Genomic DNA, 24800 nt, shown 5'->3' with positions numbered 1-24800 from the left:
AAAGGTTCCGCTTCTCTATTTTATTTTAATTATCACTCTTCAAGTTATAGATTATCACCATTACTGTCCGTGTCTATCTTTAGTTGATTTTATGTATTTACATTTTGTATTTTAAGATTTAGTCTTGCACTGTTTTCCCCTTTTTGAAAAACACTTACATGTGCTGTACCATAACTGTGTTAGTCTGATGCACAACTTTTTACAGCTTCGGTTATTAGGGCCCGAGCACTGACAGGCAACGACAGACAGTGAGGCCCTATTGAAATTGTAAGGATATTATTATTATTAAGGCAAATTAATTGACTTTTTCAGGGCTTTAACATGCTCAAATTCTTCCCAAAATTTCCTGAAAGTTATTAATTAATATAATATAAATCTATAATTTATCTTTAAATCTGTATTTATATTTGACTTCAATAGTCTTTCAATCCCCTTATACTGAAGATATTTCTATTGAATATCTCCATAAGCACATACTTCTTTACAGTGACAGCTTAGTAGTTCTGGTGGCAAGATTTATTTATTATTTGTCAATCATTATTATGCTTTTGTGTTAGACTGTTTTGTGTGACGCTGGAGGCATACATTTACCTCTGGATCAATAAAGCATCTCAATTTATTTAACCTACTACTGTTGGATTAATTATATAAATGTTACATCTACCGAATGTCTTATTTTTATTTTATTTCAGTGTGTCTGTGAAAAACACTTAACAATAAAACTATAATGTATAGTATATTTCTATTAAATATTTAGGCCTAATTATTTACTTTCTTTTTTCCTCTATTTAAAACTAAGCTGTATGATAGTTGTACATACTGTATTGCTGCTTTTACTGTTTGACAAATAGGGAGAGTAATAATAGTGTCAACAACAACAACAATAATAATAAAGAAGAAGAACTTAAGAATTAACATTTTTATTATATAGTGACAGAGGCACATTTCATGCATATGAATACAATCACAAACATGATAGTGGCTACAACAGGAAGAGAGTTCAGAAATGATCTTAATGCATTGTGGATATTTAGTTTAGCTTTATCTGTGCTTTCTGTAAAACTATTCCGGAAAAAAACAAGGAAATGCAAAGTCTGGAATAGTTTTACTACACAAAACAGTGAGAACTTGACAACAGTGAACATTCATGACATTGTGTTAGAGGAGAAGTCACGTCATGTCCACAGTTAGATGTGGAGAACCTATAGTGGAAATCCACCTGATGTCTTCATGAGAAAGCTGCAGGTTCACAGGAATCAGGCCGAGACAACACTTGCTACTTTGAGAGCTTGTAGACACTCTGAAGTTTCTGCCAGCAAGTGATCAACGCCTTGATAACTTGGATCACTTTGTTCCTCTTTCTCTTCTTTCCTCGTATTTTCTTGACAGTGGAACAAGAGGTTCTCCGCCCCTGAAAGAGTATAACCAGAATAGATAATTGTTCAGCAGTGAAAAAAAGAAGTAAGTTGGTCAAACTTAAATTAAATAAATAGAAGATCTTCAAACATACAAGGGACATCCACCATCTTGTCCTATCTTCTAAAATGATCATATGTGCATTATTGAGAATATATATATAGAATATAGATTCTCTCTAAACCATTTCTCCAAAACCAACCTTGGATTGAAGCTGAAGAATAAAAGAACCTGTAACTATCTTGATGCGGTGGTGAGTGGCACATCTCTTTCTTTGCTTCCTCTGTTGATTGTGGTAAAACTTAAAATTACAAGTTATGTTGAGTCTCCTCACCAGATAATCAGGGCTGCAGTTGTGGACGACGAGCTGCTCCATGCTCTCCACTGGCTTCTCCAGATCAGACCGCTGCTCGCCGCTCCTGTGACACCGGACCTGCTGTGTCATACCATATATTGAAACCAGGATGCGACGTGCCTGCCGTGGGGAAATTGCGGTTATAGCTCATAATTCCCTCTTCCTTTTTGCATTTTTTTATTCTCGATGTTTAGCAGCCAACGAGACGGATTATGTGACATGCTGTTGACATTCCACTGTCCATGGTGCTGAAAGTGTACATTCTGTTTACCTTTGCTTGGGGACAGGGGTCCCTGTCTCTGGAGGTGTGAGTTGAGCCTGTCAAATTCTACAAGAGAAACCAAATGTGGATTTATCAACATAGATTAAAAAAATTGTCTGTCATTCAAAATATGAGACAGTAGAAGTAGAGTCTGTTCAGAGAAAACTGCAGCAGACACTGGAGGGCAGCCTCTCATCACAGAGGTGTTCACACATCCCCCCCCCCCCCCCCCCCCCCCCACACACACACACATGAATACACTCACAAAGAGCATGCTGGTTAATGGAGTTTGATGATTAGATGTACATCTGTTTAAAAGCAGACATTCTCCTACCAGACTCTGCAGCTCAACGAAGATGACAACTCTGTAGGAGTCCAGGATTTCTTTATAGTTACATCTGCGTTTACCACAATGACAATTGGCCAACAACAGAAGCGCCAGGACACTGCGGAGGGAAGATCCGGTCAGACACTGCAAAACACAGAGGTGTGTGTTATTATGAAAGAAACCACTACAAATCATTACAGGAAGGAATAAAGGATGATGGGTAATTGTTCATTCGGCCCCTGCTCGGATGCGCACCAGCATCTGTCCCTCTCCAGATGTTTGGAGATCACGCTGACAGTCGCCGTGTCCGCAGACCAACATCTGTCAAGTTCCCCGTCAGCCACCACATGTTTTTAAAAGTTCCCACTCACCATTTATCATGTCCTGCTGCAGGATCCTCACACGAGCAAACGCATCTCAGTCAGCGCCACGGAGACCCGAGGAATCAGCCCCTGATCCGGCGGGGATCATCGCACCCGAAACCCCTCCACCCCAGGACTTTCTCACGCTTCCTCCGGTGGATAGGTTAACACGGTGGCGGATAGACTTCCAATAAAGTGCCCAGTGGGTTTCTCCAACATTAACAACGGCACACTCCAGTTTCCTTCCCCCGTCATGGATCGCTGACGCTGGGTTTAGGATTTCACCAAACTCCAGTCCGATCAAGTCGAGGAAAACTTCTGCAATCAATCACTTTGTTCTCCACTCTTTCGATTTCGTTGCAGGGAGATGCAAGACCGAGGAGGAGCGGCAGTGGATGCGGTGGAACACTTCTCTGAAAGATATTTAATACTTAAAAGCCCACATTTTCACAGTGGGTGGTTTAACTGGATGAAATCCCCAGAGTCTCTTATAACGACGGAGCATGGAGGATGAGTGCAGGTCAAACTCTCAGCAATAAACCACATTTAGAAACAAGTGATGCCCATCAAGTCATAACAGAGTGTTTAACAACAAAGCTCAACAGCGACTGGTGCAACAAACTTTGTTTATTGGAATCCTGGAAAGTATTTTTTTCAAACTCATTTCAAGCAAGCAGTGTATTAAAAAATAGCAGATCACTACAACATGAGAGATCAGTTATTAGCCCCTGACAGTTTGTATACACTCACAACTTGTTGAACAGACAGAGCCAAACCTACACTTCCAACACACCCACACAGCGAGGAGTGAAAATAAAAAAATCCTCTAAAATGTGGTGTTTAGATGTTTTAACCAAACACATTTTTTACAGGGCAACTACAGATCATTTGATTCCTACATGCCAAAATAAACTGTTGAAGGAGGAAATAAACTGTGTGTGTTCGTACATTTGTCTAAAACAGGGTACTGAAATTATTCATTTTCATTTCTGCAAGTTTATTTTTAATCTTTCACAGTCTTCAACAAACCACAGATGCTGACATTTGGATTTTGACGCCGATCATCAGAAAAAGCAGACCAACAACAAAACATGTAAAGGGGGTCGATCTCAGTACTTTGTATGTTCTGGAGACGGACAGGTTGAGCTTGTCCATTGCGGTTCCCTGCTAGACTCGTGACTGCCAGAGTCCTCAACCTGTATAGAGTCCAAATGTCCTCCCTTAGTCTCAGAATGTATTCTTGATCTTGCTGGCCACCAGCTCTAAGATCTCTCCCGTCTTCTTCTGCCAGTTCAGGACGTGTTTGGACTCGGCACACCATAGCTCTCCGTGGCGGGGCTCCGTGTTCTCACAGCGCTTCCGCACCTCTTCCTGTTGTTCCTGATGGAACAAACAACAGTGGGGTTGGACATAGTTTTTGGCAAAAGCATGTTTTGTATCTTAAGGATGCACAGTTTTAAGTTGTAAATTTGCACTGACTGATTTTAGATCTTTATAGGATTCAGGGATTCCAATCTTGCTGATGTTTAACTGCAATTTTTACCCCGAAGTCTCACAGAGACTCTCCCCCGGAGAAAGACCGTCAATAGTTAGACTCTCACCTCGGTTCCATGTTGCTGCTCAAACTTGTAGAAGAGACCCCAAGCATCTCCGAGGTCTGGGTCAATCTTCACCGTCCTGAGGAACCACTCTCTGGCTTTGGTGATCTTACGTTCACTCCAAAACAACCTGAAACGTACACACAAGATCAGTTGAACCAAAACATTGTCATGCAGAAATGTTAAAAGCTAAATGGAATGTAAACCAGCAAAGACAGCAGGGCTTATTATTGAGAATGAAACAAGGGAGAAGACGCGGTCATACTTGGCTACAGCGAGCAACACGTGGGGATCGTGTTCACACTTCTTCAAAGCGTCCACACTCTTAGTTTTCCTTTGGGGCCTGGCCTCCAGAAACACAGCCTCAGCCCACAGGATACCTTTGTATGAAGCAACAGGGAGTGGGAGGAAATGGAGAATTAAAGATAATAGACAGGAAAAAAAGAAATACCAAAAGTATTTTCATAATTGTTGTTTTTGTTCTCTAGTATGGTTTTTTTGACAATGATTTTAGAACAAAATCAAACAAATGTCCTGAGACTTCACACAACAGCATCCATATGCTCTCACCTGAATTGGGGCACTCCTGCAGGGCTTTGGCCATGAGTGTGTTGGAGATGTTCTTCAGTCCGGCCCTGAACTCCAGTCGAACCGAGTCCAGCCTGGTTAATATGATCATGAACACATCATTTTAGACACAGAGCTGTCAGAGTTCGAGGTATTTTTAGTTTTTAATATGACATGAATCTCAGTTTGTGTTTCTGTGCTGCATCTCAATAAATGTGGTACGAGCCCATGTTGTCTCATATTCTCTGATTCAAGTTTCTACTTCTACAGAAATGAATACAATCTGTCTGTGGGTGTTGGTGCAAGCTCTTTCTCCTCCGTGCAGTGAAATAAAAATGCCATAAAAAAGCCCAAAACACAAAATGAGTAAAGAGAGGGAAGCCCCTTGAATTTTTAATTGCCCATTTCATAATAATCACTTTAAACATTCACATTATTATAATTAATTCACTAATATACTACACAGGAGACACATTTCAAACTTAAGTGCTTCCTGCCTTTGCATTCAAGTGGCTTATTCACACTGAGTTTGTTGTGTGTTTTCTCACCATAGCTCGGGGCTCTGGGGGTTCTTGAGTCGTGCCTTCTCCAGGATCGCTCTGGCTCTGGTCAGCTGTCCCACTCGCTCTTCAAGATGAGACAGCAACAACCACAGGGACGTCGAGTGGGGACACTTCTTCAACTGAAGCAACAAACGAGACATATGCCATTTATTAGAGAAACGCCAATTTTCATCAAAAACATGTGCGAGTCAGAATTCCTGTACAAATACATATGGTGAAATAAGAGAGCTATCCGAAGTGGAAAAAAAACATAGTAATATACCATCTGATCATGACCTGTGCTATTATGCTTAAATTAACAGTTATTTCCATTTAATGTATACAGATCAATAAGAGATAGAGATGTTAGGTAGTAAATTGTGGTTTTTAGGTTCTTTTTTGTGTTGGGGAGTAGTTAACTACGTGGTTCTCTGTCAGGAACGAGTAGGTTAAAAAAAGTCTGTTCTATTATATGGGCCAGAAAACCTATATATGATCTGAATTTCCCACGGGATTAATAAAGTATCCATCTATCTATCTATCTATCTAAATGATCAAATAGGAATCCGCTACTTTTGATTTCCCTGCTGTTCACCTGGAGTTTAAATTTCCCAGATTGTTCCCCCCCACATAATGAAATTTCCCGGTCTGCCCATCTACTGTATCCCTGGAGTAGCTGGGCTGGAGGCACTCTGACTCAGCCAGTGGAGCTTGTGCGAGGCGCCTGGCCCGACCGTACTTCTTTTGCTTAATGCAGTTCACTCTTATGATTATTTGTGAGACAAATACGGACATTCACATAAATCGATGTTAAAATTTGAATGCATTCTTTAGATCCCTATCCTCACCCCTTGGTTGTATGCTTCTCTGGCCTTGTCCATGTTTTCACCCTGCTCCTCGATCTGGCCTCTCATCATCCAAAGTTTGGGGAAGTCCTCGTAGTGCTTCAGGGCCTCAGTGCACAGCTCCTGGGCAGCTTCTATGTTTCCCAGCACCCACTCCAACTTCACTGATTTCATAAATACCTGAAGAGATTACAAATATACACAAAATGTTTAGACAGCGTATCGGACCCTGTGAACTACTACTTGAAATATACTTATAATAGTATTGTATAAAATTATCTGTATCTGTAAATAAATGTCTTTTGTAAATACACTACCATCATGCGAATGCAAACTTACTATACAAACTTTCCCAGGCAAAATCTCAATACTGCTTCATCGACACCATGTATTTGTCTTATCTGACCGGACAATCAGCCTACGTTAAAGCAGGTTTACACACTTATATCTGTCAATGAATACATTACAGATCATTAAAAGAGTGGTGGAGAGGTCACCTGATAGACAGAGTGGTAGTTTGTTTTGAACAACTCTTTTGAGATAAAGGATCCTGGCAAGCCTGAACTTGAGAAAACAGCATGTTTGTAGAAACTCTCTATTTCAATGCACTAGTGACTGACATTTAAACAAAGGCTGTAAAGCTGAGAGAAATCAAATCTGATAATCAAGCCACCAGTACCAGCATTACTTAGAAAAACAAACTCAATGTCCTGATACAGGGGGTCATGAAAGGACAGTATTTCTCTGTACAAATTAATAGCCCAAGAACATGGTGTCCTTATGGCTTCAATCTCGACAACAAAACAATATGCACATTCCTTATTTTTCTCTCTTCAGTATATTTTATAATATAACTTTTTCTACTTTTTTTCAAGCAGAGAAGTGGAGTTTCTTCAGATAAACCTGGTGAGAGTTTGAAACAGGGGAAAACGTTATTTTTGTCTTCTCACTCACCCTGGCTGTTGGGGCGCTGCTGCGGGCCTTGGCCAGCAGTCGACGGGCTCTTTCATACTCATTATTCTCAGACTCCAGTTTGACAGCAGCCAGCCAGATCTCTTCACTGTTAGGGTTAGCCTAAAAAAATTATTTGGGTCAGAGGTCAAACAAATTGGTGAGACAGAGAAACAGAAGAAAGGGTCACACATAATCCAGTTCAGACATGTCCTGCTGAGGATTTCCGGAGAATTGGGTCCGGACTTTCTCCGCTGTTCAACTTTCACACAAGAAAAATGCAGCTGGAGGTTCTCTGCTCAGACACGTCCATAAATGCAAAAAAATCGTCTGCAGGATCAACTTTCTCCGACTGAGTCTGAAGGAACTCTGCAGAAACCTAGGAATTAATTTGTAGTCACACATACAACTCCTCTGGAGAAACTACGGAGAATCTCTGTAGTTCAGTGCATGCCTGAAAGCAGCTATAGATAAAACACATGGTCACGTGGACACTACATGAACAGGTCAAAATATTGTATTGACTGCATCATCACCTGGAAGGCCAGAGCTAGGATACTTCTGGCTGCAGGCACATCCTCAGCCAGCCACTTGGACTTGGCACCCATCAGCCACAGCACCTCGGCCTTGGGACAGTGAGCCACAGCTCTCTGGAGCAGAGCCTCCAAAGACTCTCTGAAAGATGCAATGATAGAGTAATGGGTGAGAGGAGCACAGAGCAAATTGATGAAGCAGAGTAAAGGAGAAAAAAGCAGATGTTATATATAGTTAATAGGAAACACATTTAAAAAAGAAGAGCTGGTCACCTGGTGCCGTGGTTCTTCTCAAAGTAGGCAGCTCTGAGCCAGACACTTTTTTTACTGGGGAACACCTGCAGAGAGTGGGCGTAGATGGCCCTGGCACACTCCAGCGCTCCATGGGACACACACTGAAACATAACAGATAAGCATCTATAAAACTCTGCAGGTAAATAAGTATGTGAGGTTTCTCTCAAGGAGTTGGGGTCTAAGCGTGGCATGTGTAAAAAAAACAAAACATATCGCATTACTCACACTGTCCGAATCCTCCATCCAGGTGTGTTTGCGGTCCTCCTCTTCAATACCAATCCCGATGACGGCCCTTATCACAGCCTGGCAGGTAGCCACACTGGATGCTTTGTCACACTCCTCTGCATCCTGCAAGAAAAGAGGAAACATTGAGGAGGGAAGCGAATCTGGATGTAAACAGGAGGACAATGCAAAAAGTTAAAGCATAAGTTAGTGACACCAATTTGAGAGGAATGATTGAGCTGGAACCAGAAACCTGGAAATGAACCTGGATTTCTGATTGATAAGAAATAAGTCCATCTGTCGTCGGGGTTTCAATGAGTGCAACACACAGCTCCAGACAAGATAGTCAGGAAAAGAGCAAGTGTGAGAAAGTTATTCTGTGATTGCAAAACAAGCGTGAGCGGCACTAAAAATGTCAAGACACAGAGCTGGCTTCTATTCTTTTGCACCCAGATGAAAAGGCAGAAGGTAGCTTTGCCAAAGTATACTGGCATGCGGTCAAACCCATAACGCAGTCTCTACTCACTCAACATTTAAAAAGTGAAAACATTCATTTGTTCACCTTATAATTTACAGGTTTATTATGCTCTAATGGTAGAGACACGGGTGAACAAATCCAACGGTGTAGACAGAAAAGAAACAACAGGCTGGATTTACTCCAGTGTTCGTGCACATTACTGATGTTTTTGTTATGGCAGAAAAACACCAACAACTTTGTTACCATTTGTTTACTGTTTCTTTCAATTTTGAAGTGACAGTAGACTGAGCATTATGACTTAATCAAAGCTCCATTCCTTTTTTAGTGGTGCACAAAGACAGAGTAAAAACATATAAAACATATTTTAGACAATTTCTATTATTACAAGGGTAATTTACTATATAAGATTTTCTATTCAAAAATCGGACCACAACAGTTGGTCTATAACTGTATCGCATGACTCCGCTGTTCAACAAGAGATTCTGCTCCTCACACTTTGAGCTGATCTTTACAAGTGCAATTCCTTATTGGTCTTTAAACAGCTGCAGTAATTGCTGCCGTGTCTTTTTCACTCCCAGTGATGTCAAAGAAATAACGAAGCCACAGCAACCCACCGTTATCCACTGCTCTCTGTTGATCTCTACACCGTTGGCGTGCAGAGAGGTGATGGCTCTGTCGATGATCTTCTCTACCATCTGAACGTTGCCATTGGCCTCCTCCAACTTAGCAGCGGTGATCCAGATGTGGCGATCAGTGGGAATGTTCTCTCGAGCTTTGTTCAGGACACGACGGGCGTTCTCGTACGTCTCTAACCGGGCCAGTGCCAGCCATAGCTAGAGAAGGACAGGCAACAATAATTTAATATAGAGGTAGGTGCAAAGCTTAGTTTGTTGCATTGTATTGATGTGGATTCATGCGATGTATCGTGTTGGTGGATAGAAATCTACATGTGTTAACTGTACCTCCACACTCGTAGGGCAACACTCAACCGCTCGGCTGAGCATGATCCTGGCATCCTCTGGCTCCTCCAGCTCAACAGCCGTCTTCCACAGTCGAACTGACTTGGACACGTTCTCCAGGGCTGCATGAGTAAGAGTTACATAAGAGTTCAATCATTTCATTGAGTCTTTTGTTCCAAGAGATTTACAACCAGTGAGCAGGACTGTGTGTTGCTCAAGGAAAAAAACTAACTCGAAAATATTCAAATCCTCAGACCATGCCATACGGTTTAAAAGAACATTACTTTTTTTTTTTACAGAATAAACAGGCCTTTATTTACACTAGCAACACATTGTGTGCAGTGGCAAAAAAGAAATAGAGACACTACTCGCTGGAGTGAATGTAGAACCAGGGCAAAGAACATAATAAAAACAAACATTATACAACAGCAAATCCTGCAATACAAAGTTCAATCGTGTCTGGGGAAAAACGCAGAGGCAACTGAACATGTAGAGGCGGAGAGACCTCTTCCACAGAGGAAGATCCATCTCTGTCACTGCGGTATGCTGCTGGGAAATATTAGTGTGCGTATGTGTGTGCATGAGGTCACTGACACCGTGGCTCTAATCGGGTGCTTGGCCTTGATGAAAAGCCAGAACCACAGCTGCCAAATGTAACCCTAATAAAACATTTTATGCAATCGTATGACTGGAGGGAGTGAGTAGATCTGTGTGGTTGCCTCTTGTGACACAATGGACAGATTGAGACTGGTTGTGAAATTTTGCCCTGCAGACAGTAGTGACTTCCTTTTGGCAAGGAAACCATCAAATATAAATGAATACAGAGCGCTGCTGGGAACACACACAAGCCTCTCGTCATAGCAACATGACAGCAACAGTTCGTTTTAAAACTTTCAATTTCTTTTACACCCAGTGGAGAATGATTTAAAAGCATTCCTATGGTCATTTAGATCTTTTATAACATTGTATGACTGCCTTACCCTTCCTGAGGACTCGCTTCTTGGCCCTGACATCTGTCTCCAGCTCTGCAGCTCTGATGTAGATGCGGACGGACTGCGGCATGTGACGGACGGCCTGGGCTACCACGGCTTTAGCCGTGTCCCCAGGCTGGAGCCGGGCTGCCTCCAGCCACACATCCTCACTCTGGTGAGCAGAGAAAAATATTTATAGCATCAGGAGGGCGAGAAATAAATAACCCATCAGCCAAGCAGCATTACAGTGTCATTACATAAAATAGCTGGCGATGCAAAATTAAATAATAATAACACTGATGATAATGAACTTTATCTATTTCGTACAAGAAAAGTAGAATAAGCACAATTTCAATTTACAATGAAAAAATTACATGCATGTGCTTCTATGAAAACTTACATAGGTTGAACATCAGAAACAAGGATAGAAAGCCATAAAAAGTAAACAGTAATAACTTTCTTTGTACAAGTATTAAAGAAACATAAAAATTGTATTACATGCATTAAAGTTTATAGACATAGATGAATGAGCTTAACATATTTACAAATTCTGTCGGTCCTTACCTTAGGACACATCTCGGTGCCTTTCATGATCAGGTTCCTCGCCACCTGTAGTTTGCCAGTCACCTCCTCCAGCCTGGCAGAGGCAATCCAGGCAGGTGGGTGATGGGGATTGGTCTCCCTCACTGATTTCAGCAGCAGACGAGCCTTCTTGATGTCACTGTTCATAAGGAGGCAAAAATAAATCATTAGACCAACAACATTTTACTTTAGACACATAAGGATCTTGGTGTTCCTTCAGTGTTTCTACCTAATGTCTCCTCCATGTGTGGGGATCATTGAGTTGAGATCTGTCAGGTAACCCTTAGGATCCACCACTGTCTGTCCACTCACTGAGTCAGAGACCTGAAGACAGATAACATGTAATTACTGGAGATAGAATGAATAAATACTGTGCATTGGGATATCAAGTACAGTGAGAGTTGTAGAACAAGGTAAAAGTGAAGTTGACTGAGGATGTTCCATCAGTTACCTGACTGAGCCTCATATCCATGAGTGTGTTCCTGGCCTGACCAATTTTCCTCATGTCCAGCTCTCCTGTCCCTGGCGTCATCAGACCGGGGGTCATGCTTCCAGGGTAAGGGGTGTTCAGACCTGCCAGCTAGGGAAGAAAATAAATAATCGTCAAAGAGAAGAGCATTTAATCTTGAAAAAGGGTAGTGAAAAATAGGCCTGGATCATGTGACTGATAGACACAAAAAAGTCGAAGCAATAGCTTTCCAATGCTGCAGAATGACACATACAGTGCAGTATATTCATAGTAATAATGTAAGATCAGAATGAAAACAATTTAATCAGTTGTTAACATGCCATTTTTCCATTTGTGTGTGGTAATTGGTTATATTTGCATAAATGGTCAATCTAACCAATCAGATTGGCACAAGCTGGTGATTCCATCCGGTTACAAAGTAAATGTCCACTGAGATTGCACAGTTGAAGTAATTTGTTTCTTTGCAGTGAGATATCATGACTCCTGCTGGTACAAGATGAAACTACACAGTGCTCACTGATGTGTATCTGTCTTAATGTAGATATCCACAGTAAAGCAAATTGTCTTTGTGTGTATACTGACCCCTTGCAGAGGGTCAACACTGGTGTGCTTGTCTCCGGTCTGCAGGTGTTTGGAGAAGAAGCTGTCGGGGACAGGGGTGAGTTTCTCATAGCGGGGATTCCTCTGTCGCTTGTTCCTTGCATCTCCCACCTCAGGGATGCTCAGCCACTCTTCTTCTGACACCTCGGCCAACTTTCTCTGTGATAAGAGAGAAAATAATTAAGGATGACATTCCATAAAGAGATTTATAAATGGAAAGTCAGTGATGTGGCATCGGTGTAACAAATATAGTGCCGTGTATCGCTTTATATCTTGTGAAAAAGCTCTAACAGCTTGATTTAATGTAGCCCTAATGACACCAGCTGGATCATCTCAAAAGGTCTTGGTGGACAAGGTTACAAATTATGATGTTGTAACTATTCTTACAGTTTAAAATAGGAAAATATATTTTTTGCTTGACAGCGACAGAGTCACTAAGATGTGGAGAGACAGGTGTAGGATGAGGACAGCCGAGAAAAAACTGGGTGATTTGGGTTGGAAAAGGCAGCAGTCTGGCACATGTGCACCTTTGTACCTTTAGATCTGAGAACTGCTGCTGTATCTTGGGTCGCTCCATACGATATTTCTCAATTTCTTCCTTTTCTCTCAGTTCCCTAAAAAAGAGAGAAGAAAACTTTAAAAACAAGCCTCACATACATTATAAATTGCAAAGGATGTCCAAGATGAAGACACCGTGTGAAATCTGGAGTAAAGTTTAACCAAAAACCCAGGTGTGAGAAATGTATTGCTACCTTCTTTCTTTGCGTCTTTCATCCATCCTCTTGTCTAGTGCAGCATATATAGCATCTGCTTCTTCGTCGTCCTTCTCATAGGGTCCACTGGAAAACAAGCTACCTGCATATCCATTGAACTACAAGAAAAACAAAAAGCCTAATGTTATGGGGATGGCAGAAAATATCATAGAATCCTTGTGACATACAGATTAATGGTCTGGTCTGCTATGAGTTTTTAAACTTCATACACAATTTTACATCAGAAAAACATCAAGTAACAGCCAGACACAATCAAGTCACAGGCACCTCATCATAGTTGGTATCATTGAGATCTTCTTCATCCTCCTCGTTCTTTTTCATTTGGTCCCCAACCGTCCTTTTCCCGGGGGGTGCATGCCGATCATCCACTGGATCATTGGCATCACGAGCAGGACCAATATCTGATCGGGTGGTGAAACCAGTTGCACTGAGGAGAAATGACAGAAATAAAAATGTGGCATAAGAAATTCAATAAACGTTTTGAAAACGTTGTATGTGACAAATGTGAACTTACAATTTTTGCTATTTGACTAATTGAACCAAGTTTGCTGGCCTCTAGGTTAAATTGAGTTTACCAGCAAGTAAACAACAGTCACTATTGTCAGAGAGCTGATCAGAAAACAGAGTCGATTTGAGAAAGTAATGAATGAAGTTATGAACACTGCATCGACAACAGGCTCCAATAACCTTTAATAAATAAAAACCATAAAAACAATTGTACGGTCGTCCAATAATATTTGTTTCCTTTATCTGACGTTTTGATAAATTAATTTATTCAATCAATGCAGTCACAGATAATGCCGAGCTAATACCTTAGTTATTGTAAGTAGCTACTTTGTATTTTGAACATTAATTATAAGTTCATTAAGCTGATGTGCTGCTGTTGTTACCACGACTATTTTATTATTTATGCTTAATGTGTGTCTGTATACGCGTGATACCACCAGGAAAGTTCGCTGAACCACAGCCTTCATTCAATAGAACGAACTTAGCTTGTTAGCTAGAGAGCTGTTAGCATGCTAGGTAGCTGAGTTAGCTCACCCTCTGCCCAGACCGGGGACGTAGCCGAGCGGAGCGGGCATCCCCAGGAATGGCTTCTTCTTTTTCCCCATGAGCGGAGAGGCGAGGGGTACGGCCGGGGCCGCACCGTTGGCCCCCGCGGCCCCGGCGCCTCCCGCCGATGCCTTGTTCGACATTTTGGGCGCCTGTTTAGGACCAGAACTCGCCATCGTTTCTGTAACGGCGAGGAGGCTCACTGCCGGATAAACAACAGTCGCACTTCCGGTACCAGCGAACAGCTTTCTGGAAAGATCAGCGCCCCCACAGGTGAGTCTTGGTGCTGTTTATAAAAAAAAAGAGTCTCTAATGGAATGTTTTAAGCTCATGAAGTTGTTTCTATGAATCATATAAATGTTTTAATTTCCACCTCCCCCCTAACTGTGGTGGGAATTATATATATTTGAATCTATTTGATCTCACGGTGATGTCGCTTTGTTCACAGAAGCCACAGGAGGGCACCAAATACCCAACAAAAAGAGGCCTTTGCTCTGAATTTTAAAGTTTAAACTTAATGGTTTGTAGAGAACTCTTCCTAATGCAACTTTTCCAGTGGGTAAATCCTGTAGCATGAAGTAACATCTAGACATGACATTGTATAACTCTCCCAGAAAGAACTGAAAGAACTTTTAACCGAATATTTTGTGCGTTTTTATGCTTTGTTTTGTGAAATTTATTCAGGATTTTACTTTGCATTTAAAGCATAATGAGTGTTTTGTAGGAGGCATTAATGCAAACTTCAAAGGCCTATTTATAATTAGACCGGTAATTCAATTAACTAATCAGCAAAATATGCCTTTTGTATATTTTATGATGTAACCTCATTTATTCCCTTGACTCCGCATCAAAAGTAGACCCGTGACCCCAGCCATGGAATATATATGACATAGCTGACATGCATATTATCTGAATTAAAAACCTTCCCATTCATAATCTCAGGGATTTATCAGGGCTCCTATTTGAAAGGATCCTCATCTGCTCCACAGTAAGACCAAGTTTGCCTTAATATACTGTGGCTCCCTGAAAATAACTGTGAATTAATAGATTAGTAGAGCTGAAATTGACTTCATTTCTTAAAGAGGATGTTAACATGTGAGGCATATATTTTAAGTGATTGCAGTCCAGCCTTGACAGACATGTGTTAATGTGTCGCAGCGATAACTTATCTTACATTATGGGTGAAAGATATTCACTTAGGAGAGTCTGTATTCAAACATGAGACTGGAGGCGGCAATGGAGTTAATTACACTCTAACATGACATTTCTGGGCTCCATCCTGTGAGACGAAGAGAGGCCATACATCAATTAGCTTCAGTCACGTTTAACTTCACCCACCCATAATCTGAGCCTCAGCCCAGACCCTCACATTTCTCTTCATTTACATTGCCTGGAGGGCAGACATCATTTCTCTCCTGGGAGAAGATGTTATGATGAAAATGGACTGTCAGACACATCAGAAGATATATGGCGCCCATAGCCGAGAGCCAATTTCAACATGAAGTGCTACTCGAGCCTTGATTTCACCCAGTTATTGCATTGCTTTTAATTTCTTTCAATTATTTCTATGCGGATTTATACGGTCATGTACAATGTGCAGCTTGAATTCACACTAAATATGTTTGCAATAAAGCACAGGCAGTAAAAAAATAAATCACAATACTGACCCATAGATGAATGATTCGCTCAGTCTCTTTATTATAATTCAATTATTAATAATACTGCCCAATACTAACAATGTTAAAATCGCTCAATGCCTGGTTGAAGCACACATGTAGCCCTCTATTCATTTTTAATGCCCCAGTGGTAACCACAATGTTACATTCAAATTGCCAAAATAGGAATTCTACATAAAGAAGCAGCCTGTATTTGAACAATGACAGTGTGTTTCCATTAGAATAAACACATTCAGCAGGTATTTGCAACCTCCACCACACATATACAGTATGAAGTGCATAACAAAATGCTAATGGTGACTGTGACAGTGGGAGATATCAGGTTTGTGTGGGACAGAGTTGGAAGGAGTCACATGGGAATTCTGAAAATACCATTTTAATTTACCCTGAAAAATAGGAAAATCAACCTACAGGGAAAAAAGAAACATGCTATAAAGTTCTGGGCCCATAAAATCACTGAACTGAATCTACGATATTTATACTAAACTAGGTGATTGGCTCAATTATACACAAAGGGGTATTAATTCAAACACGCTAACATGAACTAACAAAAGATACTAAACAGGACAGTTGATACAGGATCTCCTTCTGATAACTAATGTAAAAATTTCTTCTTTCAAAATAAAAGTTTCAGCCCCAAACTAAACCACACCCTGTTCAGCCGATGAGATTATGTCCTGCTCTGGACTGAGCCCACCCTTCTACCTTTAAATATGGAGAGTAAAGCTCATGATGGTGCCTCCCTCTGCAGAGGAGTCTGTCGCAGAGCATCTGTTCCTGCAGCAGCTTCACCTGCAGCTCTGTCTCCAGACAAACTCTGGATCTCACGCTGTGAACATGAAGACATGAGGCCTGGTTCTGGAGCTGAGTCCAGCAGAGTCACAGCTTCTCACTTTACTTCCTCATCACTGATCTTCTGTGAGTTTGTTTGGGAAGATGTTTCACTAGTGGAGGAGAAGCTGAACTGAAGAGGAATAGAAACATTAGCAGAGATCCTCTATGGTTCTGTTTTTAGATGGAGCGCTCATCCTGGGGAGACACTGAATCATTTGAACTGATTTGTCTGTTTGTTGTTTTTCCATGAAACGTGTGTTAATTTCTTGTTTGGTTGTTAATCTCTGGACTCTGGTTTTCTTTTTGTTGCTAAATATAATTCATATTTACCTGACAGAAATTTTTTCTTTTGTGATCATTTTATATTGTAATTCCCTGTGTTCACAGACAGAAATGTTTGTTAATTCAACATGAAAAGTTGCCATGCGGTTGAAGTTGATTCAGCTTCAAACGTTTCTTCAATAGTTGCAGTTTTACACGATGAAAATGAAACACCGAATCATTGAAATAACAATGAGTATAGCCTAAGTAGGACGACAGCCTCCTGTCCCTCCGAAATAACCCAAACTCACTGAGGATTGTGGAACAACTGTTGTTCGAGAGGGACACATGTATTTTACACAAGTATTTCACTGTGATGCATTCAGCTTCTCTGGATTTATAAATAAAATAAAAGTTTTATGAAATGAGCAAGTGAGAAAATAGTTTATCTGCATGTTTTATAGAAAACTTGGATCGTGACACAGAGTTCTAAGCGACTGTGTCATTGAGCGTTGACTAATTTATAGAGTGTGTCAGTTACATTTGATTTGAACTGAAATTACGTGTTTTTATTTTTCAAAGTAAATGCTTGTGATCTTAAGAGAAATTGTGACTGTTGTGTTTGACAATTCATTTGCAGATTTGTATTATGCTGAACACAAAAAAACAATAACTTTCTCAGTTTGGAATAACCCATTAGTGCAATTTGTCAACGTGAGCAAAGCTGAAATAAAAAATGGAATAGCTCAGTTTGTTTTTTAACAAAGACTAATCGCCTCATTTGGATGTAATTGCATTTTTGATGAGGGAGAGTCACAAAAAAAGCTAATAAAAAAATACAAAATGAATGTGTACCCGGTGACTTGAAATGCATTTAAAAAAAGCAGAAGTATTTTGTGTTATACCGTGTTGTGTGTATTTCCATGGAAGCATTCTGTAATCTGCATGTTTCTACATGTTTATGCATTAGTGTGCGTGCTAGTTTGTACGGATGCATGACTGAAATTAATCTGTTTAAGCAGTGCATATGACACGGGGTGGAGGGGTGGACCACTGGTCTATCTGTCCTAAGAGACATCTAATACGTAGAATGTAGCTGCGGCTTTATGGATGCTGCAGAAATATATAGGAAGACACCAAGAAGTACAAGATGAAATATCCCAGCAAATAACATTACGCCCCATTTATGGTCCACAGACTGAGAGGTTTGCCAGAAAGATGCACAGGAGGAGATTTGTTGAGATGACAGGTTTATTGATACGCTTTCAGGCATCGCACACAAACACACACCTACACACACACCTACACGCACACACACACACACACACACACACACACACATGCAGACACATAATTCTCACTGCCTGAGCTGCAATGCCAGTTAATTCTAGCTCATTATATTTCAACAGTACAATGTGGGTGAAGAAAGAAATGGGGGGGAGGGGACGACACAAAATAGGACATGGACATAATTTTTCACTATTACACACTCATGTTAAACTCCATCAGCGTCTCTGAGTTGAAAGCAGCCTGCACGCACAAAGCCTGACTTCATTCGTATGTGAAAGTCAGGGGAGGATTAATGATTTATTTCGCACAAATTACCGAGTGTGTATCATTCGGAAACAAAGCAAAGTGTCCTTGTGAAAGGACAACAGTAAATTGTTATTAGGGCCTTCCTTCAGAGGAGGCCAGCCAGAGCCGTTTTCGGGCAACAGATGCTCAAATGGAATTTCATTGATCCACTGAGCTTAGTGTGACAACAAAGCTTTGAATATGGGCATTCCAGTAATTAGCCCAAGCCGAGGATCTGAGCCCGCGTACAGAAGGAGAAAAAGACGATGGATTTTGTGTCGTGAATACTAATGCAGTGACAAACGTGACACATGTGCATTTGCGGGTCAATCCTATTGGAAATGCTTCGTTAGACTAATTGCCATGTAAAGAAAAGGACCTCTTACCCTCCTCTCCTTCAAGAGTGGGGTCACCTTGGGAGGAGACTTGTATGACAGAGACTTAACAGAAGCTCATACAGTAACACTGCTAATAGCATGTGCCTTATTATTCACTTAACGTCACAGCAGCAACCTGCCGCCACAATACATCTGTATGAGCTTCCAATTTGATTCAATGATGGAGACGAAAGGAAGGCAAGTGAATGACATGCACAATGGTTTTGGTGAGAGGTTTTCATATTTCTCACATTAAACTTCTGACAGCTCACGATGCCCGAGTTGATTTGTTTCCCAGACGGCTGAGGAGATAAATGAGGTTATTGACTGAAGCTGTTATATGACCTGTTGTTTGACTGAGGCTGGTATTTAGCTGATGGGTTATTTTGAGGAGAGGAGAGAGATACAAATCCCTGAGTTTCAACATTTAGAGAGATAGACCAAGCATCCTGTCTTCCTCAAAATTATGGCCCTTGAATAAATGTGGATTCCTTCCCATCCGAAACATCCCTGAGAACCCAACACCAAGAGGTTTTTTTTAAATATATAAAGATGACACAAATATCAGTGTCCTCTATATGTGTCGTTTCATGCCAGATTCTGTCTTTGTGTTGTCTTAACTCAGCCAGAGTACCACGTATTTTTGCATAATTGTCAAATATTTAGTTCTCTGCATTCAGAGACATTTTAATTTGTTGAAGATTTGAACACGTTGTGAAGAGGACAATTCATAATACAGTAAAATAGAGAGTTTATTATTTCCTTGGACTATGAAGGCTGTGGGTAACAGCAGAAATTATTGAAACAGATTGATTCCAGTGAAACATAATCAATTCTTTACCTAAGTACAGATTTTACAATGGCATAGAAGCTGTTTGTGAAATTACTCAGGTTGTGTACTTTGATTGTAATATATGTGTATAGGAATTTCTGGAATGTATTGAAATGAGTTTTGAGTTACTTTTGATGCCAACATTTTTTAACAGTAATACGCATTATTCATCTTTTATTGCTTCCATAGTTCCAAGAAAAAGTCCCAGATAATTCTCCCATAATATTGTAATCATGTACACTAGGAACCATCTCAGACTGACCACTAGAGTGAGTGGAACTTTCAAAGAAAACAACCTATCATATAAGAAGGGATGATTCTTGATAATATTGCTGTTCTTTTCTTTTTTCACTCGCTGAGGTCGCCATTTTATTATCAAGTTGGTGTCAGTGTCCACTTAGAAAAAACAATAAGTGCTTTGTCTGTTTCATCACCTACTGCAAAGTGTGATCATGTCGAACATCCAAAACTGAAAGAGATTTGATGACAGACAGAGAGCTACAGCATGTGAGGAACAAAAGGAACACAGTACATGGTGAGTAGCCTTCGTGATTTGATGATGATGACGGAGAGCGATGTGTTTGTGTGTTTGTGTGTTTGTGTGTGTGTGCGTGCACACGCGTGTGAGAGAGACAGGGGGTTGTGTAGGTCAAACTCACACTGTCTGTTACACTGTGGTTATTTGCATAAGAGTGAGGTCACCATCAGAGAGTGAGTGGAATGAGAATCACTTCCCACCCTAACCTCTCTTCATATGGTATGTGCGCGCACACACTCACACACACACACACACACACACACACACACACACACACACACACACACACACACACACACACACACACACACACACACACACACACACACACACACACACACGCACACACATACAGGGTGCAGAACAGGAGACAGGGGGTGATGATCAGGCAAAGGGAATATATCTCTCAAATAGGTTCTGTCATCCTTTGCTCCCCTGTCTGAATTCACTCGGAGCGGGGGGGACATCTTTCAAAGGATGGCCCCTCTATACAATATGCACTTAGAATCCCAGAAAACTCCCCCAGGTCTCTGATTAGGAAAACAGCTCAGGCCCCAAACTTAACACCATAAAGTGGATTCTCCTCTGTCATCTGCACTCATCTCGCTGGAGTAAATAGCTTCCTGTTGGAATTCATTAGATTGCTTTCACTTCCACCTGAAAGAGCCCTCCCTTTCAGATCAGATTAAGTGCAGGCGGAGGAGAACTCTTATGTTCTATTGAAATCCAACCGCTTTGAATCTTTTCTGTCTCTAAAACATTCAGTTGCACCAAAGGTTGGTCTTCTCTCTCCTGGGCTGTTCTTCTCTCTCCATTCCTCTAGTCTATTTGGCACCTTTGGCGCTTGTATGTGGGCTCTGCCAACTCAAGGGACAGCCATTCACCGTGACGCCAGCTTTGGCAAGGATGCCACACTCCAGTAAATCAATGGCCTCTCTATGTCTCTTGAGGAAGTGTTCTCAGCTTCTCTATCTTTCTTTCTTTCTTTTTTTGAGGAGATCTCTAGCACCGGCTCAAGATGTTCCTTTCACTTCATGTTATCAGCCACAATCTGGCTGTTTGCAGGACAAACATACTTGTTTTTCTCCAATACATCTGTTTTCATTACAGCTGGAGTATGTGTGCAATTTGCAGCACAAACGCACGTTTTTTATTGCAGCTGTATTTGCACCATGCATATGTCTTGCACTGTCGCAATACAACAAAGTCTCCTGGCGTGAGCAGGACAGGCCTTGTGTAATGGTTTAACACAGACAATAAAAGTTTAATAGCATAATCTGTTTGTCGCATGATGTAATGCAGATGCTGCTCGGAGAGAACAACATTCCTCAACACCCAGAAAATATGCTTCAACTTAACTCCCGGTGGAAACTCTTGGCTGCAGCGTGAGGAATGAACAACTACAGACAATAACATTTTCATTCTCCTGGTCCCTCACGTTCCTGCTGCTGCTGCTCTGCCACAAAACACAGGACAAACATATCTTTTCCCAACAGCAGCTCATGTTGTTGCTGCTGTGTTTCTGCCACCTGACTCCCGGCGAGCTGGTATCAGCAAATCTTGCTTCTTGATCTCTGCAGGATCTGTTCATTATTCACGGCACTGACCGTCCTCTGAATTAAAGCTAGGCGCCTCGACTACTCCGTTTTATTCTTGCAGAAAGAATTCGCTGGCACCTTTCTAAATTAAGCTCTCCATGTGTGCGTGACTGCGTCCGTGGGAATAACAATGAGTGCAACATCAAGTATGAATCTGAATGGGTGTGTGTGTGTCTGGGCGAGTGAGTGTGTGCTTTTAGCTCTTGCCAGCGTGTGTCCTGGTGAAGCCCTGATGGACCAGAGAGTCCTTTGTTCATGGTCTTTCAGGCTTTGATGATCCAGTGTCTGCACGAGCTTCAGGGAGGGCCCACATCTTCCAGCACAGTCTGATGGACCGTCTCGGAGTCTTCTAGGGACATAGCTCTGCAGCGTTCTACGAGGAAAAGAAAAAAGAGGCTTGGGCGCTGAGCAGTCTGAATAAAATCAGAAACAATTAGCCAGGCATGTTGTAACAGCAGATTGACGACGACCCGTTCGCAACCTGCTCTCACATTCTCGGCTTTGAAGTAAAGCTCGACCGTCTGATGGGCAAATAGAGGCTGAGGGTGTCTATCGAGGGACGACTGTTTTTTAGGATTTTATGCAAGATTCTGTAATATTCCAGAGGACCTTTTCTGGGTGTGAGCAAAGATCACATGTTTGCTCAGGTGTTATCCCACACATGCTCACAAATCAGTGTTTTGATAAAGCACATCACCTTAAAAGGGCCAATCCACAGATTATACAAACCTAAAAAAGCACCAATATAATAGCCTCTGTAGTTCTGGCAACTTTATAAAGTGTCACCTTCATGATACCCTCAGGCATAATTCAGGTTGGGCTTGAGACTTTTATCCTATCGCCAGAAAGTTTGTGTTATAAACTGAATGTGTCCGGTGAGAAAAATTAGGCGATAACAATAACTTTTACAGGCAGGAAAACTTTTCTTTACTTGCACTGCAGGAATTGTATACAGTGATTTGAAGCTTGATTTATAGAGGAAACTAAAAGCATATCTCTGCCTCTGCTGCGTGTGTGATTTAGTCGTATTTGTTTGTCTTAATGGAAGTGCTATAGTTCATCCCCGTACTTTACATCACAGATCTTACTTCCATATTTTCGGGTATTCTGACTTATCATAATATTTTACTCATAAGAGTATTCAGAGAATTGGAGGGGCAAGTGCAAAATAATAACAGAAAGTATCATCATGAGTAAACAGGGGAAGTTGCATATCGCTGATGAATCCTTACAACTTATACTTTTTTAGTTGTGTGTGCAGGTTTTGTTTATGTTAGTCTGACATGCACGGGGCCTGCTTTTGATTTATCTTGTTATTAAAGAGGAGAAGGGTCGAATACAAGACGATGGTTTGTGTCTGCAAGTTATAGAGATGCAAAAATAAAAAGACAAGGCACACACTGTGCAGTTTTCACAGCTCCCACAATAGGCTACAATAAAGGGAGCTCATTCCCAGGGGGGGGAATATTTACTGCACCCAAAGAACAAACGTGCTTTCGAGGATTTCTGCTGAATTGAAGTTTCCCTTTGTTTAATCTGGGAGGCTTGTGCCCTGATCAACTGCAACCTCAAAGAATCTCTATAAAGAAAGTGGTAAATTAAAAAAAAGAAAATCTAGCATTTCACGACCAACAGTGATATAGAACAAAACTATAACAATTACAGCCAGGTTCATTTCACAAGCACAAATACTCGGGTTTGTTTTTTGAAAGTAGGAAAATGTGGACTGGAGGGACAGATACACTGACACCCAGTATATGTATATCATACTAGGTTATGCCCAGTATATAACCTTCTTGGAAAGCTTCATTTGTATTCTCTCTGCGGCTCTGGCCAAATCAACTCATGGTGATTGTAAAAAATAATGATCATCACCATTTTTGATGGTGCAGATTCGAAATATATAAATACATTAAAAAAAAAATCTGAACAACAAAATTAATGAAACACAATAAAAATCTCATCCCACCTATATTCACCACTTCGAACAGGACAATGTGTGTATTTGTCGCTCGTGTGTAACCCCATCAAAACCATCATATTGGGAAATATCACATCACAACTTCTCTGGGCTATTTGTATTAAATTGAGATCCCAAACAATGACAGCCTCGTTTGTAGCCTATGGTTGCCATCATAATAAAATGGGGCGTGTGTGTTGTGTGCATGCGAGAGAGAGGGCGAGGGAGAGAGAGAGAGAGAGCGGGAGAGAGATATAGAGAGAGAGCGGGAGGATCCAGTCTGGCTCCAGGAGCAGCTGCTCGGTGCGTAATGACCTTTTGTCTCCCGGCGGTCAGGTGCGGAGCCGCTGTTAAATCCGACTGGTCCCGCGACGTCCCGCACAACAAATGTGCGTGAGAGAGTGATGTAGGTTTTTGTCTTGTCTCTTCCCGGTGCACGGCCGCAGTCCGCAGCCGGCTCCATGCTCCCATAGCGGCTCCGAGAGGACGGAGAGACGCGCACCTCTTCCCGGTTCGTCTTATTTCTCACAGAAGCATGGGAGAGTCCTGCTGACACCACGGAGAGATACACGCTGAGACCGAGTATGGCCGTGGACGGTAAGAGCGCCCAGCATCACTCCCACTGGAGCCCCGCACTGTTCAAACTGGGACTTCATGTCCAGGAAGGAGTTCACGGTCATCTGACTGCACTTTGACATATTTCAGAATCTCATATTGGACCATCCATAGACACATATGTGCTTATTCTGAAATGTAATATTGATGTTATTGTACTTTTCATATTTCAAAATCTCATGTTAGACCATAGACCCATTTTAATGCAATAATTCCATATTGACATGTGCTAATTTTGAATTGTTAGAGGAAGTTTAATTTGATCCTAATGTACTTTTTCACATTGTAGAATCTCATAATGGCCAATAATATATTATCATACAATATTTTCATATGGACATGCGCTTATTCTGAAAAGTAAGAGTTCATTTTGA

The 24800-nt window shown here is 41.3% G+C and overlaps 1 protein-coding gene across 3 annotated transcripts; it reads right to left on the bottom strand.

Annotated features, from left to right (window-relative positions):
* Positions 1–904: 904 nt before the first annotated feature.
* prpf6 (PRP6 pre-mRNA processing factor 6 homolog (S. cerevisiae)) lies at positions 905–14336 on the bottom strand. 3 transcript variants are annotated; one of them, XM_053425027.1, is made up of 25 exons: positions 14149–14336; positions 13375–13534; positions 13087–13205; positions 12870–12948; positions 12317–12493; positions 11717–11845; positions 11495–11589; positions 11248–11404; positions 10693–10855; positions 9716–9834; positions 9368–9586; positions 8279–8401; positions 8033–8154; positions 7763–7901; positions 7230–7349; positions 6279–6455; positions 5437–5570; positions 4892–4983; positions 4587–4701; positions 4325–4451; positions 2733–4103; positions 2368–2505; positions 2043–2099; positions 1751–1891; positions 905–1411 (listed from the first exon to the last, which is right to left on the bottom strand). In XM_053425027.1, exons 1-21 carry the CDS (start codon positions 14334–14336, stop codon positions 3951–3953), a joined length of 2907 nt encoding a protein of 968 aa, XP_053281002.1. In that variant the 3' UTR covers positions 905–1411; positions 1751–1891; positions 2043–2099; positions 2368–2505; positions 2733–3950. The 3 variants fall into 3 exon arrangements, with proteins under 3 accessions (XP_053281002.1, XP_053281004.1, XP_053281003.1); XM_053425029.1 differs by having other exon boundaries at positions 1751–1852; XM_053425028.1 differs by having other exon boundaries at positions 2368–2479.
* Positions 14337–24800: the final 10464 nt, after the last annotated feature.

Source organism: Pleuronectes platessa, chromosome 6 (assembly GCF_947347685.1).
Source record: "Pleuronectes platessa chromosome 6, fPlePla1.1, whole genome shotgun sequence".
Taxonomy (NCBI): domain Eukaryota; kingdom Metazoa; phylum Chordata; class Actinopteri; order Pleuronectiformes; family Pleuronectidae; genus Pleuronectes; species Pleuronectes platessa.
This window is presented reverse-complemented; position numbering and strand designations above follow the sequence as displayed.

Bases quoted from the DNA above. Each gene is read 5' to 3' on its own strand.
- prpf6 (XM_053425027.1), bottom strand. From the start codon at position 14,336: ATGGCGAGTTCTGGTCCTAAACAGGCGCCCAAAATGTCGAACAAGGCA. The intron at 10,856-11,247 runs GTAAGGACCGAC...TCTGCTCACCAG, and splicing joins GCACCGAGATGTGTCCTAAG to AGTGAGGATGTGTGGCTGGA. The intron at 4,984-5,436 runs GTGAGAAAACAC...CATATTAACCAG, and splicing joins CCCCAGAGCCCCGAGCTATG to GCTGGACTCGGTTCGACTGG.